Here is an 18,187-nt window from a genome sequence, read left to right on the forward strand (position 1 = left end):
TACAATGCCAAGCTCCTTTGGTACAGTGAATACGGTATCTTGAAGTTCCTCTTGGGTACGATGGCTTAAACCCCTGAGTACGATGTTTTAATTCCTTGAGTATGACGAATAAGCCAAGATGGTAAGATAATCTTTTCTCGTTGAGGATGATTTCTTATCCTTTGAAAAGAATTAACTATTCATTTAATAACGATAACATTGTACTCAAATGATTAAATCATCGTGCTCTCAAGGGCTTTAAATCATTAATATCAGTTACTTGTAAAATATAAATTCACTTCCTCTCTTCCTTCCTCCCCACCTACTTTAATTTCAGTCACACGAGCTAAATCTAAACTTTACGTGACTTATTTTAGCTATGAACTAACAAAATATTACATTGTCTAGAATGTTGATAATTGAGCTTTTGTCGCTATTAAGAATGTGGATTTAATTTTGTTTCCGAGATAGTTCTAGTGATGGATGATGATGTATCGAGTTTATGGTATTTTTAGATCTTTGTTGCATTTATAAACTTTATAGACTTAGATAATACGTTTTTATTTTTTTGGTAATATGAATAAGAAATAAATTTACCAAGGGTATTGTTTTTTAATATATTTTTTTATTTAAATTGTAATCCATGTAGGTAAATGTTGGTTTAGTTTAGTACACAGACGGCGAGTTTAAGTTCCCAGTTAGGCAAGGTCCAGGACACACATCCTACCACTGTTATATGCCGGCTGGGGTTGGCTTTAACAGGTTACTTATGTTCATTTTAAATTGAAATAGATGCATTAATCAGAATATTTAACTGCTTTTTTGATAATTCAAGCCAGTGCTGATATAGTAAAGGTACAGAGACGAAGTTAGGCTAAGTTACCAGTGTAGGAAAGGCTGGGGTTGGTTTGTGGGGGGAGGGGGGAGACGTGGGGATGGCAAGACTTGATCGATCCTGTCATTAAAATTTTGGCAGATTGTGAGTTTTGTGGAGGTTTTCTGGGGGTGGAGGGAGACCGTGTGGGAGTTGAGACTCCATTGTTTCCATGTGTTGTGTACGTAATGGTGTGTGTTCGTGCCTGTTGTGTACGGTAATGGGTGGTAGCAATCCCTTAGATTCGTTTGTGAAAGTTTGTGTGTGTGTGTAGCGCCGTGTACGTCTAGGATCGTGTACGTGTAGGGTCATGTACGTGACTGAGCTTCGATTCTTTAAATCCTGTGACGTCAAACTGCTGGTCCAGATGTTTCACTTGTTTTCGTGCCGTTTTATTTAACCTCAAGTACTGATAATGGTGTGAGTTTGCGTGTGTGATGGTAGTTACTGTATATGTGCGTGGTGGTAGTGGTGGTAGAGTATTTGTGCGTGGTAGTAATGGTGGTAGAGTATATGTGCGTGGTAGTAGTGGTGGTAGAGTATGTGTGCGTGGCAGTAGTGGTGGTAGAGTATGTGTGCGTGGTAGTAGTGGTGGTACAGTATATGTGCGTGGTAGAGTGGTGGTAGAGTAATGTGCGTGGTAGTAATTGGTGGTAGGTATATGTGCGTGGTAGTAGTGGTGGTAGGTATGTGTGTGGTAGTAGTGGTGGTAGAGTATGTGTGCGTGGTAGTAGTGGTGGTACAGTATATGTGCGTGGTAGTAGTGGTGGTAGAGTATGTGTGCGTGGTAGTAGTGGTGGTACAGTATATGTGCGTGGTAGTAGTGGTGGTAGAGTATGTGTACGTGGCAGTAGTGGTGGTACAGTATGTGTACGTGGTAGTAGTGGTGGTAGAGTATGTGTACGTGGCAGTAGTGGTGTTAGAGTATGTGTGCGTGGTAGTAATGGTGGTAGAGTATGTGTGCGTGGTAGTAGTGGTGGTAGAGTATGTGTACGTGGCAGTAGTGGTGGTAGAGTGTGGTATAGTGAGATGTGTTTGTTGATAATTTAAACTATGGCTGCAGTCACGCGCGGCCATCTACAGTAAGAGCGTGTTAGACCCTCACTCAAAACGCCAAACAACTTTTTAATGGCGAGACATCTAGCTAATTTTATTTTAACCGTTAGCTCTATTAAGTCTTACTATCTATTATCTAACTAAATCTGAATGTATAGTTTACCTTTATTTCACTTGTGTTTACTTATTATTTACTATAATTCCCTCTTCTTCAGTCTGATTCTTTGTCTTATGTTAATATAGATTTTTTTTTACATATTAACGCTATAAATATTGTTAAAACTGGAAATTGAGAGGCGTGACGTCACTGATATATTAGCCTCGCTTTAACTAGGATTAATGTAATGTTACTTCTTGCAAACTTAGATTAATGTGATGTTCATCTTTGGGAATAGCCCCGAGAATGCATAATTTATACTAAAACTTTATTTTTGACACCTTTTAAAAGCAATAGTTAGGGGACATTAATTTAGGTATAATATAATCAATAAAACCTTCAAAATGGGGACAAAATAATGACTAAAATTAAGATAAAAACATACATCCAAATTGGTATCTAAATTACAGAGACAAAGTAAACTGGCGTATTTTTCATGAGGTATAAATATTTACTATCGACTGAATGCTATAATTTACTCACGTTCAAGGACAAAGTACTTGCGAAATAGAAAGTCCGGCATATTTTGTGTAATTTTTCGGGTCATTGGAAAATCCCCTCTCCCAGCATATATCACCAGAAGATTAACCATCCAAACGTTACCTAGGAGGAGGAGGAGGGGGGGGGGGGCGAAAATTACTGACAGATGTAGTCACTCACTAAAAACGTGTCTGTTGGTGTTGAAAAATAGTAAAAACTTAGAGGTTGGTGACCATTGTGCTTGTGGATGACTCATTTTATGGCTATTTACTACGCTTGCATGAGTTAACCATGATTACCTGCTGGTATGGAGACCCGGTTCCCATTAGGCAAATCTGAAGCAAGTTTTACAGTTGGATGCCCTTCTTATCTGCAACCCATTTTTACAGAGTGGGAACTGGGCATTATATATAGGACTACCAAGTACCCTCTTAGCGGGCAAGACATGGTCGCAACTCCTTGAACTAATCAAAGATTACCCACATACCTGTTCAACCATACATAATGTTAATTATAATTAACTATCGTGCATAATGGTATGTATTTGTGAACAGGTAGGTAGATAATCTTTGTAACTGAAAAATACAATGGGTGAAATAATGGTTGTAGTGTTGGGCAACATGATGGTGTCCATGAGGTGACCCAACCCTCAGGAGGTATCATATAACTTAATGGCTAAATTGTTTTTACTTCAATATTTCAGTATAAAAAGTCTACTTATTGTGAACAATTTGAAAGATGAGATTCACTTGACATGTAATTGAATATATTATGTCTAAACTAGGTGTTTTTTCTACAGATTGTGAGCAGCTAGTAAGAAAAATGCTTGTGTTAGACCCTACGAGACGGTACTCTGTAGAACAAATTAAGAGACATCGGTGGATGCAGGCAGAGGAACCACCCCGCTTGTCTTTCGATTCTCCCACCATCAGGGCCGAGAAGACCACTGATCCTAATGAACAGGTTCTCAGAGTCATGCAGGAGCTGGGTATAGACATCAACAGGACCAGAGAGGTGTGGTTCTTCATTGTGTTGATGGCCAAAGATTTTCTAAAACAGTTAAATCAGTGCAGTATTAGCTTAAAGGTCGTGAATTTCTCTTTTGAAAATACATTTGGTGGCATTCCCTATACAGTGGGGTATGCTATAACGAACGGATCCTACTACTGAATATTCCTATAACGAACGGTTTTACCTATAAAATTGAGAATGCTATAACGAACGAAACTCCTACAACGAACATTTAAATTTTTTTTTTTTACTAATTTATTGTTTTTTATTACAAGTATTAATGATATTCTTTATTTCAGGGGTTTAGATGCATATTTATGCACTTTTTTACAATTTTTACAATTTTATATTATATTTTTCAGTGTTAAGTGGTTGTATTTGGGGGCCTGGAACGGATTAATCCTATAACGAACGAATGCTATAACGAACAAGGTTCTAGAACCAATTAGATTCGTTATAGCATACCCACTGTACCGAGTTGTTTGTACAATACTAAGAATGTGTTAGAGTACATGGAGTTTTTCAGTGTACAGTATTGTACTGTATGTGTAATATTCCCTCAAGATTACTTAAAAAAGATATTATTTTTGCTTTTGGAAGCCTTTTCACTCAATGATGTAAGGAAGGAATGAACATGAAGCAACAACTCTCCTTTCATTCACTCATTCTTCCTTTCAAATTTATTCATTGCACAGCTTACGAATTCTTATGAACTCATGTGTACATCACAAACAGTACTAAATATATAATAATCAGAACACTGTACAGGTACCAGGTACTGTGCCTTTATTGTATGGATTTTTGTAAATTGGGTGAGCTATCCAAGAAAATATGAAATTCAGATGTCTCGTTATAAATTTTTAATTTTTGGGGTGTTTTATATACTACTCTTGATGCATTAGAAGATGAATACCTAAATAGAACACATGTTACAGCAATTAATAACTTACTGTATAAAGAATGAATGACAGTGAATGAAAAACAGTGTGTTTTACTCTTGGTTCCAGCTGCTGTAAACTAATGGTGGGAAAAGTTTTACTAGATTTAGAGAAAGGTTTAGTGTACACATCTAATGTACATACTGTACTGTACTGTATATTTATTACAGGGTAATTTAATAGTAATACAATATAATATAATGTTAAGTTCTCTGTACAGTAATTAATAAAACCATAACTTTAATACACAGTACAGTACAGGATTGTATTTGAATAAACAAAACTTCAAAAATTTTCATGAAACAAAATCATAAACAGTATTCTGTACAGAGGAACTGAGAATTCTTTTTGTAAACAACTTATTTACAAATTATTCAGCACAGTAGTAATAAGTACTGTACTGTATTATCTCATTCCAGTCACTGCTAAGTGAAGCCTACGATAACTACACGGCCATCTACCTGCTGCTGCTGGAGCGCTTTAAACAGCACCGGTCATCCCTACACAGTGATAAACATGCAGGTCTGGAACAGCAGCGTCGCAGACCTTCCAGTGTGGCAGAGGCAGCTATGAGAAAGATGTGTGCAATGGTACCCACAGGCAAGGCTTCCCCAACATCTGCCAACATACATGCCACACAGCTCACGGGTTCTTCAGGGAGCACAATCGGGGGTATACCGACACCTCCACTTTCTGAAACCTCTACTATCATTAGTCCACTGATCACTCAGGAGGGCATGATAGGGAGACCGTATGGCCATACAGGAAGAATATTACCAGCGATTCCAGGAGAACAACAGAGCAATGTGCCACATAGTTATATATCAAATTATTCCAACTTGGGGCCACGTGGGAGTGTGGGAAGTGGTGTTCCTGAAACAGAAGCCATAATTACAAGCATAACGCCCCATGTCTCCCCTCCCTTCAGAGAAGTAAGCCAGGATTCTCAAACTGAATACACACCAGGTTATCAAAATGTTACAAGTGGGGGTATACCGATGGCATTAGTTGGCAAAAGTTATCGTGACAGTGAGAGTGGTGCGTCTACTTCCATTGATGAGGGGGTGGAAGCCGACATGTGTGACTCAGAGTGTGGTTCAATTGTGGGTGTTACTCGTAGTGGTCATTGTATGCTACAGAACATCAAAAGTGCCTCTCAGCAGTCTTCAGAAACCTCTCAGTGCACTGACTCACCTCTTGGCAGTGTTACAAGCACAGAGTCTACTTTTGAAAGCTTTGAGTCACAATTAGAGCCTGATTTAGCAGCTTCACTTTCCTCTTGTTCACATGCATCCTTGTCTGGACGACCATTGATGCCTGGTGGGATACAGTCAAGATCTCTTCAGCCACAAGCTCAGCTGGATCCAACTTCTGATGCTCCAGAGCGTGCACACACTCGCTCACCGGTCAACTTCCGTGAAGGTCGACGTGCCTCAGATGGATTAGTTACACAAGGTGTTATTGCATTCCGGCAAAGATTACTCGAGACAGAAAAGGCTCGTGGTTTGACCGAACTACACAGTGTGCAACAGGAACACCAAGCTCTTACATCCCTTTACCAGGCAGCAGCTGTTACAGGTAGTGAGGAGACAGCCACCAGACATCCACCTCTTCAGCATCATCAACACGCACAGTATTGTCGTCAGTGGAGACATTCTTACGCTGGCTCAGACGAGATGAGCCGAGCACCTTTAGTGAGACAAAGAGTATCATTGCCAGACACTCTTAGTTTTGCTCCACAAAAGCTTCTTCATGCCAAAGATTCCATCAAAGATACAGACTACTCAATAACCAAACCACTACAACAACAACTTTTTCAACATAGACTCCAACAAAAACGTCAGATTTTACAAAAACAGGCAGCATTCCCAAGACAATCGTACCCTGTTGGTTGTGAGCTTTCTCGGAGGCAAATGGTTCGGCAAGCATCCTATAAGCTAGCACAACAACAGCCTGTATTACCGCCGCTCCCTGCTGAACTTAGTGCTGCACATCTTCTTGCTGGGTTGAATCAGGCCGACTTGGCATGTCCAACCATTGCAGAGCATGTGGGATTTGCTGACCAGGATGAGGAAGGATGGGACAGCAATCCAGCATGGAGGAATATCTCCTCCTGGGCACCAGACTCTACAGCTGCAACGTGGCACACACTTCCCTCCACATTGGCTGCATGTCAGATCAGTGAAGCTCAGCAACAGTCTCAGCCTCCAGTCTCTAGTACAGATACCAGGACGTGGACTGGTCTTCAAGCCTGGCATGGAGGATGGCATCAGGTAAAAAAAATATAAGACCTTTCTTTAAAGTTTGTCTTGTAGATTGTGGCAGAGTATCCTGCTTCAAATATAATCTTTGCAATTTTTCTGGTATCAAACTTTTTAATACACTAACTGCTTAACACTGTCAAGAAAACGTTTGAAACAATTTTTCAAAATCTTATAAGAAAACCACATTTTTCCTTAAATCATTTTGTCACAGGAGCCATTGCCTTTAGCACATCTAACACTTCTCAATACTGTACTGTACTGTATTGGCATCCGGGCTTACAGCACTTTAGGTCATCCAGGCCAGATCAAAACTTGTCACACTTACATGCTAATTCCCTTCAACCCTCATACAGTACTACAGTATTTCCATATTCTACTTTTAACTTGTATTATCTTACATTTACACAAGTCATTTTTCAGGTAATATTTCTCTGCTATAGTTATTCAATTCTTACTCCTAAGCCACACTGACCATGTAAGGAACTTGTTTGAAGTCTTCTGTCATCAAGCTTCTGTCTACAGTTGTGGGGTCTGTTTCTAACCCAAATAATTATAGAGTAATTATGGTAGTCATTGTCAGTGGTCGGGGAGATGTACCACTAATATTGGTTGTTGTTTTCATAACTACTTTGTGGTGTAATAAGAGGATATTGTAGACTTAGGAAAGTAATTGGTTTGTCCATTACAGAATTACTTTGTCATTATTATGTTAATGCACTTGTAATATATAATCATCTAAAGTGCAGTACAATACAGTACTTATTGTATATCTTGTTGATTGTTTTAGATTAATATGAAGTGTATGTTGGCAAGATTCTGTTTCCCTTTATAGTTCTGAGAAATAAATTTTAAATGTTAATTTTGTTCAACAGGGTGGTGGTGCGGTGGGAGCAGCACCATGGCAGCCGGTGGTAGGAACGAGTATTCTACCACAAACTGTGTGTGAGAGTCCCATCCTGGAGATGCCGGAACACATGGAAACTTGAGGTCCAATATTTCCTCATCAGCTATCCAAAGCATTATACAGTAGTGTTTGTCACAGCCAGAAAGACTGAATCTGAAATAGCAAACTGAAACCCATACTGTGTAATGTTCTTTAACAGTGACTGAAGATACCTATTATAAAACTGAAAAACTTGTCTTACCATAATAAGGTTTGCAAGTACTTGCCACATCAGGCTAGACTTAAACCTTAGGTAATGAACTGAAACCTGTGTTAATAAATGGTCTCTGAAAGTGACACAAGATACCTAATCGAAGCAGGTAAACCTATCTTGCCATAATGCCATAATAAGGTTTACAAGAAATAAAAAAGTCCTAAGTATTACAGATTTCTTATAAATATGTCACAAACTGCTTCCAGCACCTCAGTAACTCAGTCTAAAACACACAAGCCATCTAGTCAGTAATGAGTTTTGCATTTCTGACTTTTCCACTTGGCTGTAAGGATATAGGGAGCGCAAGGTGTCATAGCATGTATTGTATTTAACAGTAAGGACAGTGTTTATTAACTGGTGATATTGACATGCTAATAATATCCCATTTGTGATGACTACAGAGAGTAACTATATTGTATTGGAGTCAAGGATTCCAAGACACGGAAGATTGGAGCGTGTAATATTTCCAGCCCAGAAACTGCCAGTTTATAAAGGAGATGTCTTTTGTAAGGGGCAAAGATTATGTAAATTAGCCACTGTTTTTGAGATGGTTTGCTGATGATTCCTTAAGGTATGGTAGAGACCAGGGTGTTAGGTAGAGAAGAACATGCATGACAGTGATTGCATTTCATTGCATCATCTTTAGTTAATATATTGTAGGCTTCCACCAGAAACAAGACAAGATTTCTCTGTGGAATAACAACCATTTCAAAAAATAATACCTTTCCTGTGTATGAGAAATTATTTTCACTGCCATTGACAACCTTAAGATGTATATTCAGTAAATATGATTTGAAATAGTATGGTTAGATTTGCAGGGCTCCATAACTCACTCAGTAGTGCTGTGGCTCCCAAACCATGAGAAGGTTTCAATTCTCTGATCAGGCACAGGTAGCTGGGCATTATTCTGCCCAGGTGTGCCATATCACTGCCCTGGGCTAAGCTAACCTTCCTGGCCTGGGGAGGATTGCCACACCCATAGATTATGGGAAGTGGCATGAGGGATGTTTAAGAGTCATTAGCTGGATACTTTAAAGATTAATCATACACTACTGCAATAACTTACCAAAAAACAATTGGGGAAAATATTCACAAGAGATAAGGAGTGTCAAAGTTTAGTTAACAAGTTATAATCAAAGATATCAATAATCCTAGCCTGGCAGAAATCAAAAGAAATGATGCAAGTTTAACTAAGGAAAAATCATAAAAACAACCTACAGGGTAGTATAGGTACGTATTAATTTTATTTGAGTAAAAATTGGTATTGTACTGATTCAGTGGGATAAACTTGTGCCAGAGTTATGAATACAAATTTAAGGGTTTATGAATTATTTAAGGTGAAGATGTGAATTACTGTTGCTGCATCAGTGATACAGTTCCGGAAATGTCTTCTTACGGCCCCTGTGGTAACCTGTGCCGCCAAATGGCAAAGTCGCAGTAGTAGTTTCACTATTTATGAATGAATGGGTATTGGTCATGTAACGATGGACGTGATTGGTGTACATGTATAGGTTTGCTATAGGCCGTTTGGTGACATGGGTTACCACAGGAGGTGTAGGAACACATTTCTGCATTGGTATACTAAACTGAATCAGTAACAACCTCAGTAAAGTGTGAACTGTACTGTACTGTATATAATAATTGGGCATTATATTTCTGAATCAACAGGGTCATCGTGTAAATTGTAAAAACAATAAAAAAAAAACGTAATGAAACAAAAGACAGCTATCAGATATCAGGCTTGGAGGTAAATGAACTACATGTGGCTCTAGAGGTGTGTACATAACTGTGAGGATACTATGAAATTTACCGTCTGCTCAACAGGAGTCACACAGTCTTCTCATGTGCATGAAAATATATACTGTCAGTCCATTCACAAATATTGTGATTACATACATGATACATATATACATGATACATATATACATGATACACATATACATGATACATACATTACATTACATACTGTACAATACATGATACATTAGACACATAAAAGCCAGATTGTCCTCAGGTTTGGGTTCATTATTGATATTTACTATGTTTATGGTAGTACACTTTCTGTAACTAACACGAATGTTACTAAAGTGATGAAACAAAAACAAGTGTTGATATATATTGTCAACAAGGACACTGCCGTTGGGGGTCGGGGTCATTGTGTTCTCTCCTGGGCAAAATTCCTTCTCAGGCAGTCTTTTAAGTTATGATGCTCTATAGACACTTTCTAGTCATTAATGTTTAATGCAGGAAAAATATAACCACTGAGCATGGAATAGTTTGCTGAAGCAGTCGTGCATTAGTCTAAATTTTATCGGAAGTATAGAAATTGAGATTATATGTTTTGTTCATTGTATTTATTGAAATTGCATTTCTTGAAGGGAATTTCAAAATATAACTTATGTACCAAACTCTAAATGCTTCTGCAGACTTTTCCCTAAAGTGGTTTATTCTCCCACATGGATTCCCAGAAGGTTGACACACACAGTCAACACCAACATCAGGCAAACTTTAAGAATTTGGGATGATGGTAATGTGTACAGTTTTCCCCCTAACTAAAATTTTTCCTTAACTTTTAACTTTGATGAATAGTGAGTACTCCTTGCTCATAGTTCCCTCATCTGCATATCCAAGAAAATTTATTAACATGACCCTTCCCTTAATACTTAAGCCTGGAGTTTTAATCACCCTCTGCCATTGACGGGGGTCGTCGTGTTTATAACCAAAGTTTAAAAAAAATTTGAGGCACAACGCACACTAGCCTACAGTTCTTGACGGGGAGTGTGGAGGTAAAATGAACTAAATCCAATATTATAAGTTAATTTAACTGCCACACCTCTGTGTCGAGCACTACAGTGCAGCATCTTTCGTGACTAAATTTTTTTAAATCGCTTGTAAACACAACGACTCCCGCGAATGGAAGAGGGTGATTAAAACTACAAGGCTAACCCTTTGGGTAATCTTATTGCATGTGTGACAAGATTAGACTAAATCTTATTGAATGGTTATATATACAGTATATCCATGTTACATGGAGGTAAATCATGATAGATCTGGATAAAACATAAATATATATAAGCTAACTCTTGAACATATACAGTAAGACTTGCTTACCCATAATTATATTATTAATGAAATAGAAAAGATTCATGGCAAAATTACATGTTTAGAATCCCTGTCACCAGTTAAAGGTCATTTTCAATCCCTTACTTTAGAAGTGTAAATGCTGTCTTTGATTCATGAAGAAAATTAAAGTATTGACAGTGTATGCATTTGTACAGTTGCGGAAATGTGTTTCTACACCCCTTGTGGTAACCCTTTGTCACCAAACGGCAACATCGCAGTAGTAGTATCACTGTTTATGAATGAATGGGTATTGGTCATGTAATGATGGACGTGATTGGTGGATAAGTTTGCTATAGGTCATACAGGTCGGCCATTTGGAGACACGGGTTACCATGGGAAATAGGAACACATTTCTGCAACTGTACATGTACTATAAATGAACTGATTTAGACTGAGTATTGTGAACATGAGTTAGAGTTAAGAGTGAACTCTCTCATATTGTGGAGAGTGACCATCCATGTGTCTGGCAGATCAACATGCAACACATTGTTTACATTTGAGAATCTGATTAGGTAATGTCTGATTCTTTCCATATGTGATAAAAGTTATTGGTTTGTGCAGTGCAGTTCTGTTGTACTGTACATGGAAAAATTATCAGATTTACTCTAACTTTAACCACAAATGCCAGGCATTTTTACTTCATGCTAAGTCATGGAGGCTTTAGAAAATCATATCATCCAGTGTAAAAACTTTTGTATCATATTATTAAGGCCAAAATCAGGGATAATGGATGGTGAGTATCATTTAATTTTCATATCAAAATAACTCAATACTATGATATGTCTTGATGAATTAATGACAGTACAGTCCAGTATGTTGGGAATATTGAGAAAGACTTTTCTTGAGCCCATGGTGGTGACTGTACTGTACAGTATCCTCATGGCTCAAACACACTTCATTCCCAAAAATAAATTAATTGGGTTTGATATCTTAGAAGCTCCTAGAAGTAAAAAGTAAACTGGTTGAATTTGATAATTTTGGAGTTCGTAGAGGTTAATAGATCGCTACTGTACTGTACATTACTGTATTAGCTGCCTGACCCCAAGGGATATTGTTGAAGCATTTTATTTCTTCCAGGGAATAAATTCATTGTAATGTTTCTTCAATAATTCTTTTATTGTACTATTTACCTGTGAGATACTGATGTTGGGTAGAATATAACTTTATTATTAAACTTATTTGTACTCTCCTTATATTCATCCAAATGTTTAAAAGCAATTCATATACAGTACTGTATTGTACCTAACATGTACTCGGTATTTTCTTGATAGTTTTATGTGTAATCAAAAATGAAAACTCTGTTACTCTCAGTAAGTTTACTTTCTTTTTCAGTCTTCCACCTAAAGTCTTTTCACATATACTATAAAGCTTTTCAACTTTTCTGACCAACATAGCCAGTCACTCTCACTTGTAATTAGTATGAAACATGCTATGAACCTTCCCTCGTGGTCCTCTTGATCCAAAATATTTATTCATAAATATGACTTGAGTATAATTCCAATATTGATATAGGATTTCAAATTCCAGTCCTTCATGACTCATTAGGAATAATTTTTGGATATTGCTCATCACCTTCAGTTAATGTTCTTACCGTAGTCAGTAAGATTATAACTAAAAACTTTTGTAAAAATATTAAGTACTGTACAGATATTAGCCAGGGTCTAGGTGTAGGATGATGGATGTTTTTACAATGTGTCTAAAGATGAAGTGTTGCCTGTTTTTTTAATTATTGATTTGCTGAGGGTCAGTGAAGGAGCTTTAAGTAACTTACTAACTGATAAAAGGTGCCGTACTTCAGTTAACAACACTTGTGGAGTCCCAACCCAAGAGTCATGTGTCCAGCCCCACAACTTGGCAGGTATGACAAGACATTATGATGTTAACAAAGCCAGTTTCTTTGTCATGTCAGGGTACCAGACTATAGCTAATCTTTCTAATCTAAGGTTTGAGAGGACACATGACCTAAGGCACTACAGTGTATTATTGATCACAAAATGGACTGATTCCAAGAAAGTGTTTGATGAAGAAAAATATAGAAAAGAAAATCCGATGCCACAATGTTGTTGTTTGAGACATCTAGTCAGTGGGATGCAGGTATTATTTATATTTTTTGTAGAATATAGCATTTCATGATGATCTTCCCTTAAAAGAAATTAGATAGACTATATACAGTAAACTGAGTATGAAGAACAATAATATTCTACCTTTTAAGCATTATGCAAGTTTATTACATGTTTGAAATTAACAAAGAATAATACTCGGCAGTTTCAGAGGCATCTGTGTACAGTGTGTGACTGAAGCCTAACCAGATCATATCGAAATACATAAGCACCCCTATTAGCTCAAATGTGTATATTATATGTGCAAACTAGAACCTGTATTATAAACGGGAGAACTTACAGATTCTTATTTTTCTAGAGTGTGGGATGATGCTCAAATAAGTGACACATTATTGAACTAAATTTTCTACTAAGTTCTTACATTTTTCTTTAAAGTGGCTGTACTGTATGTCGGTCTTATAAATGAAAGCTTGAATGTGATCATTATTAAGAAATAATGAATATATACTTGTGCAGGGTACTAAGGAAGTTTTTGATAAAACAGTTGACCATTTGTTTTGTTTGTAAATTATCAGTCACAAGGTACTGTACTGTACTATATTGGTTATGAATACTACAGTACAGTACAGTATAATTGGAATTTTTATGCTGAGGTGATGTTTTATTGGGGTGATTCTTAAATGAATTATGTATATGATATGTGATGATCTAGAAATGATTGGTGTAGCTTCTCCAGATCTAGGATACTGTTAAAGGTACTGAACACTGCATATGGTATATAAGTGGGTATTTATCTCCCCTAGATCTGACAAGGCACCAGCCCAGTTACTTACTTGGTCACATATAAACTTTTGAACATAGTTTTGGAATACCTCATGTCAAGGATCCTAATTTCTCTGTGATTGGAGACCACACATAAAACTGTCAAATTTGGTTTCAGGTAAACATTTACAGCCGTAGTGTATGAAAGCCTACGACACCACGCATCATTCTCCAGAAGCAATAAATAAAGCACTGCAGTAACAAATTCCTCATGTTTTTCTAATGTCAAGTGACTAGTGTTGAATACTGAACTCCATTACTTATTCACTTTCATAAGTTTTACCATTATTTACTTAAATTTATTTTGAAATATTCTATAGCCTAACCTGGAGTACAAAACTCCTCCAAGACTGTACTGTACTAAAATCAGTTAAAACCTCATACTGGACTGTTGTCTGGCAGAAACATTGGCAATAGTGTACTGTACATCTCTACTCCAGACAGAAAAGTTAGTTTCAGTTTCAAAAGTTTCTGTAGCCAGCTTATTTGTTCTAACCCAATCATATTTGTATTTTCTAGTGTTGCAACTTTTTGTGACCTTGACTTCAAAGCCACGAGACTTTCCAGGGCTTTGTTGACTCATCAGTCATTTACAATGAGGGTAACGTTCCATAAAATTGGACAGTCAAGTGAAGCAGTTTCAGATTTGTGTGACATAAGATGTCTTTCTGAGTTTATACAGTCACACATTGTTCATTCCTTAACAGGAAAGAAATGAAACACCTAACATTGTAAATCATATTTTAATGTACAATCTTACAATTATTTAATAAATAATTGAGGTTGTAAAATATAACTTCACAATGCTTGACTGTCAGTGATAAAATAAGGCCATCCTAAGTTAACTATGTATGGTCTGTGACCTACTTAAAGTATGTGATAAAATTTTAGGTTATATAAGGCTGAATTTCATTGATAATTCTTTACACTGTTTTATATTTTATTGCTACTGTATTAAGGTCATCACTGTTATCTATATATATATATATATATATATATATATATATATATATATATATATATATATATATATATATATATATATATATATATATATATATATATATATATATATATATATATATATATATATTTTGTAACTGAACTACTGTATTTTCAAAATATCCATTCCTGATAACTTGGTCATAGGTGTTGCATTACTGTGCACACCGTATTGTATTCTATGATTTTATAAAATATGGCCATTAAGAAAAGATCATTTTGAACAACTTAAAGCCTTTCGTCATATACCTGGTTCAACAATGTAAGGGCATTACAGCACCCAGTTTTGTGTACTCTTCCATTAGTGGTAATTTATTATTTATATACAGTGCTGGGTCTGCAGAACAACCAAACTGACATGAGTTTTCTTCATGAACTACAAGTTTATGCCAGTTGCTGAACTTGTGGAAAAATAACATTGTATTCTTGCCTTTTTGTGATGAATGACAGTGTCTGCTTTAAAAAAAAATTTGTTTAGAAATTGTTTACCAAGTAATGTTGACCATTACTTGTAGTGTGTGGTATGCTAAGCACTGCTTCTAATCAAATCATTTAATCTAGGATATTAAAACTCACATCAACAGATTTGTAAATCTGAATCCAGCATACCTTAATTGTTCTCCAAATTTTTACACACAATTTTTTTCATGTGTACAGTACAGCCCTCGGTGAACCTCCGTTGTGTATCAGGTTAGAAGTCGTAGTGATACAGTATACATCAACTTCTAGAAGTGCTGCTGTACTGTACAGTATACGTAACTGACCTTTTTCTCTGGCTAAGAAAACATGGTACTGTACATGTAGTTATAGACTTGACCTTGTTAATGACAGGATTTTTTTTAACCACTTGAGTTTCTTCTCAAAGCACAGTTGTCTAGTAAGATTTTGGGCATGGGCACCTGTTAAATGTGTCTCTTAAACTTCTGAAGCTCTAAAAAAGTAAAATCAGTCATGAATTACAGGGTGAGAAACAGTAGATGTCTGAACAACTTTTGCTGCCCTACTTATGTAAGATGAGCGAGCCATCAAACAAATTATTATTTTATCAGTGGTATTAAACAGTCGGTCGAGTCTGTCATATTTAAATCACAGTGGCAGTAATCAATTTGAAATTAATTTATTACCTCAGCTAGGGAAAAAGTTGCAAACTTTTTTCATAACATTTGAAGTGTTTATGTGTATTCTGGATATGGATACTCAAGTGAATTTTCCCAGCTGGAACTTAACATTGTTTCAGTGTTGAATTGATGTAGAAACAATTTTGTCTTGTCATTTCAACGTTTATTCAACACGAAATCAACAGCGTGTCTCTGCTAGGAAATGTGCTCTACTGCAAGCAATGCTTAGTGAGACTCCTCTTGAGCTGGTCTCATTACAAACACAAATGTCTTAGATGTTATCCACTTCTTATTTTTTTCCTGACAGCATATGGGTGATACTAATTTTAGAAATGCTTCCGCCAATGAATTTTCACGCTTCTTTTGTTGTGTAAGCCAGCCTCTCCGTGGCTTTATTGAATCTGTTTTGTACTGAATATTTGCCGTTATTTATTTGATATGTTCCCCATGACTCATTACCATTTTCTAGTCATTTATCTGCATTAAGTAATATGGTGATGCATTTTGTATATTAACACAGCTTCTGTTCCCTACATAATATACATTTCATATGCAATATATTATATGTAAAGATGAAGACTTGTGTTATGTATGTTTATACATAGTTGCCTAGCATAGAGCTGTGTATTTTTATGTAAACAATTGAAAACAATCTCCAAAATTGAAATAAAAATGGAGTCTTTCATGTCTTTGTTTTTCCAAAAGATGATCAATATTATCTTTTCATTCTATTGAGTTGTGAAGAGTGAAAAAATATATATTAAAATGAATATGCAAACTGAAATTAGAAACATTATAAATTAAGGAGCAAAGACTTAACCTTCCCACCCCAAGTTCACCCAGATGTGAATGAGTACAGTACCAAACTTTACGACTATGGAAGTGAAGGCAGTTGAGTGCAGTACTGTACCAGCCACACATCCTCCTCAGTATACAGTGTTATGTATGTACTGTACTTACACTGGCACTAACAGACAGTCAGGCCTATGAGTGCCACCTTAGACACCCCACAGTGCCCAACTAAAGAAGAACAAACCAACATTTTTGAAAAAATAAATAAAAATTTTCAACAAATTCATGAAATTAAAAAAAAAAACATTCTAAATAATTTTGAAGATCAAAATGTAGTGGTGTAAGAAAATATCTGATATTAGGTAGTGGGTAGTAGGCAGCTACCAAACAGGGAGGTACTACCGCCTGGGAAGATATTGGAAGCATAATGTAACGTCTAATGGTAGATCCTGCTGCCATATGGCATCACGAAAATTGTGACCAAGTCCCAGGTTGCTGATCTGACTTTCTGCCTCATTTACACACAATTGCAGGGACTCGATTGTTTCTCTTACCATTGACAACACAACATACATACTGTATATTGTTTCTCACTTTTGATTTATTATTATTATTATTATTATCATTGGTAGTAGTAGTTGGATAGTTACTTATGTATTAGGATATTTAATTTTAAGGTAATAAAATGGCAGCAAAGGTGTGGCTATTGGGGGGAGGATGGAGGCCATTTTTCATCGTAGTAGTAATATTATTATTAGTAGTAGTATTTTATCATTCTATATTTAATTTTGTATTTTTTATTATAAATTTTATTTACTATGAATTATTTATTTATTTATTTTATTTTTTAATTTTATCCTCTTCACCACTGATCGGCTCTTTAGCCTCTTGGGCGATCGGTCACATCGTTGTTACACACTGTTGGCAAGTACTGGGCATGCACCGGCTCCTGAATGTACCTGAACCTGCTCCAGTGTTGGTCAATTCTGGCCTTGAAAGAGCTCATACTCGGTGCTGTCACAACACTTTCTGGTAGATTGTTCCAAGAGTTCACAACTCTCACTCCGAAAAAGTTTGCCCTCACAGTTTTCTGGACCTGCGGATATATAAGCAATAGGGGTTGGGTGTAAATGGGACTACCCAGTATGGGCCAATAGGCCCGCTGCAGTTTCCAACATTCTTATGTTCTTCAATCTTGAGCTGTGACCCCTTGTGGGACGAGCGTCCGCCAGCTCCAAGTAAGGGCACTCAACTGAGTAGTGCCCCTTGAGATGCTTATACACCTCAATTAGGTCGCCCTTCGCCGGTCTGTAATATAAGCTAGGCAAGTTCAGGCGCTCCAATCTCTCAGGGT

At 36.7% G+C, this 18,187-nt stretch overlaps 1 protein-coding gene across 1 annotated transcript in view; it reads left to right on the top strand.

The window, feature by feature from the left end:
* LOC121857392 (serine/threonine-protein kinase SIK1-like) overlaps window positions 1–16,723 on the top strand; it is a 117,602-nt gene extending 100,879 nt beyond the window's left edge. Inside the window, exons 7-9 of the mRNA XM_042353422.1 lie at window positions 3,346–3,560; window positions 4,915–6,768; window positions 7,632–16,723. Of these exons, the coding sequence (XP_042209356.1) occupies window positions 3,346–3,560; window positions 4,915–6,768; window positions 7,632–7,745 (2,183 nt within the window). The 3' untranslated portion in view covers window positions 7,746–16,723. The remainder of the gene's footprint in view (window positions 1–3,345; window positions 3,561–4,914; window positions 6,769–7,631) is intronic.
* The last annotated feature ends 1,464 nt before the right edge of the window (window positions 16,724–18,187 follow it).

The sequence above is a fragment of the Homarus americanus genome, unplaced genomic scaffold (genome assembly GCF_018991925.1).
Source record: "Homarus americanus isolate GMGI-L3 unplaced genomic scaffold, GMGI_Hamer_2.0 scaffold43550, whole genome shotgun sequence".
Lineage (NCBI taxonomy): Eukaryota > Metazoa > Arthropoda > Malacostraca > Decapoda > Nephropidae > Homarus > Homarus americanus.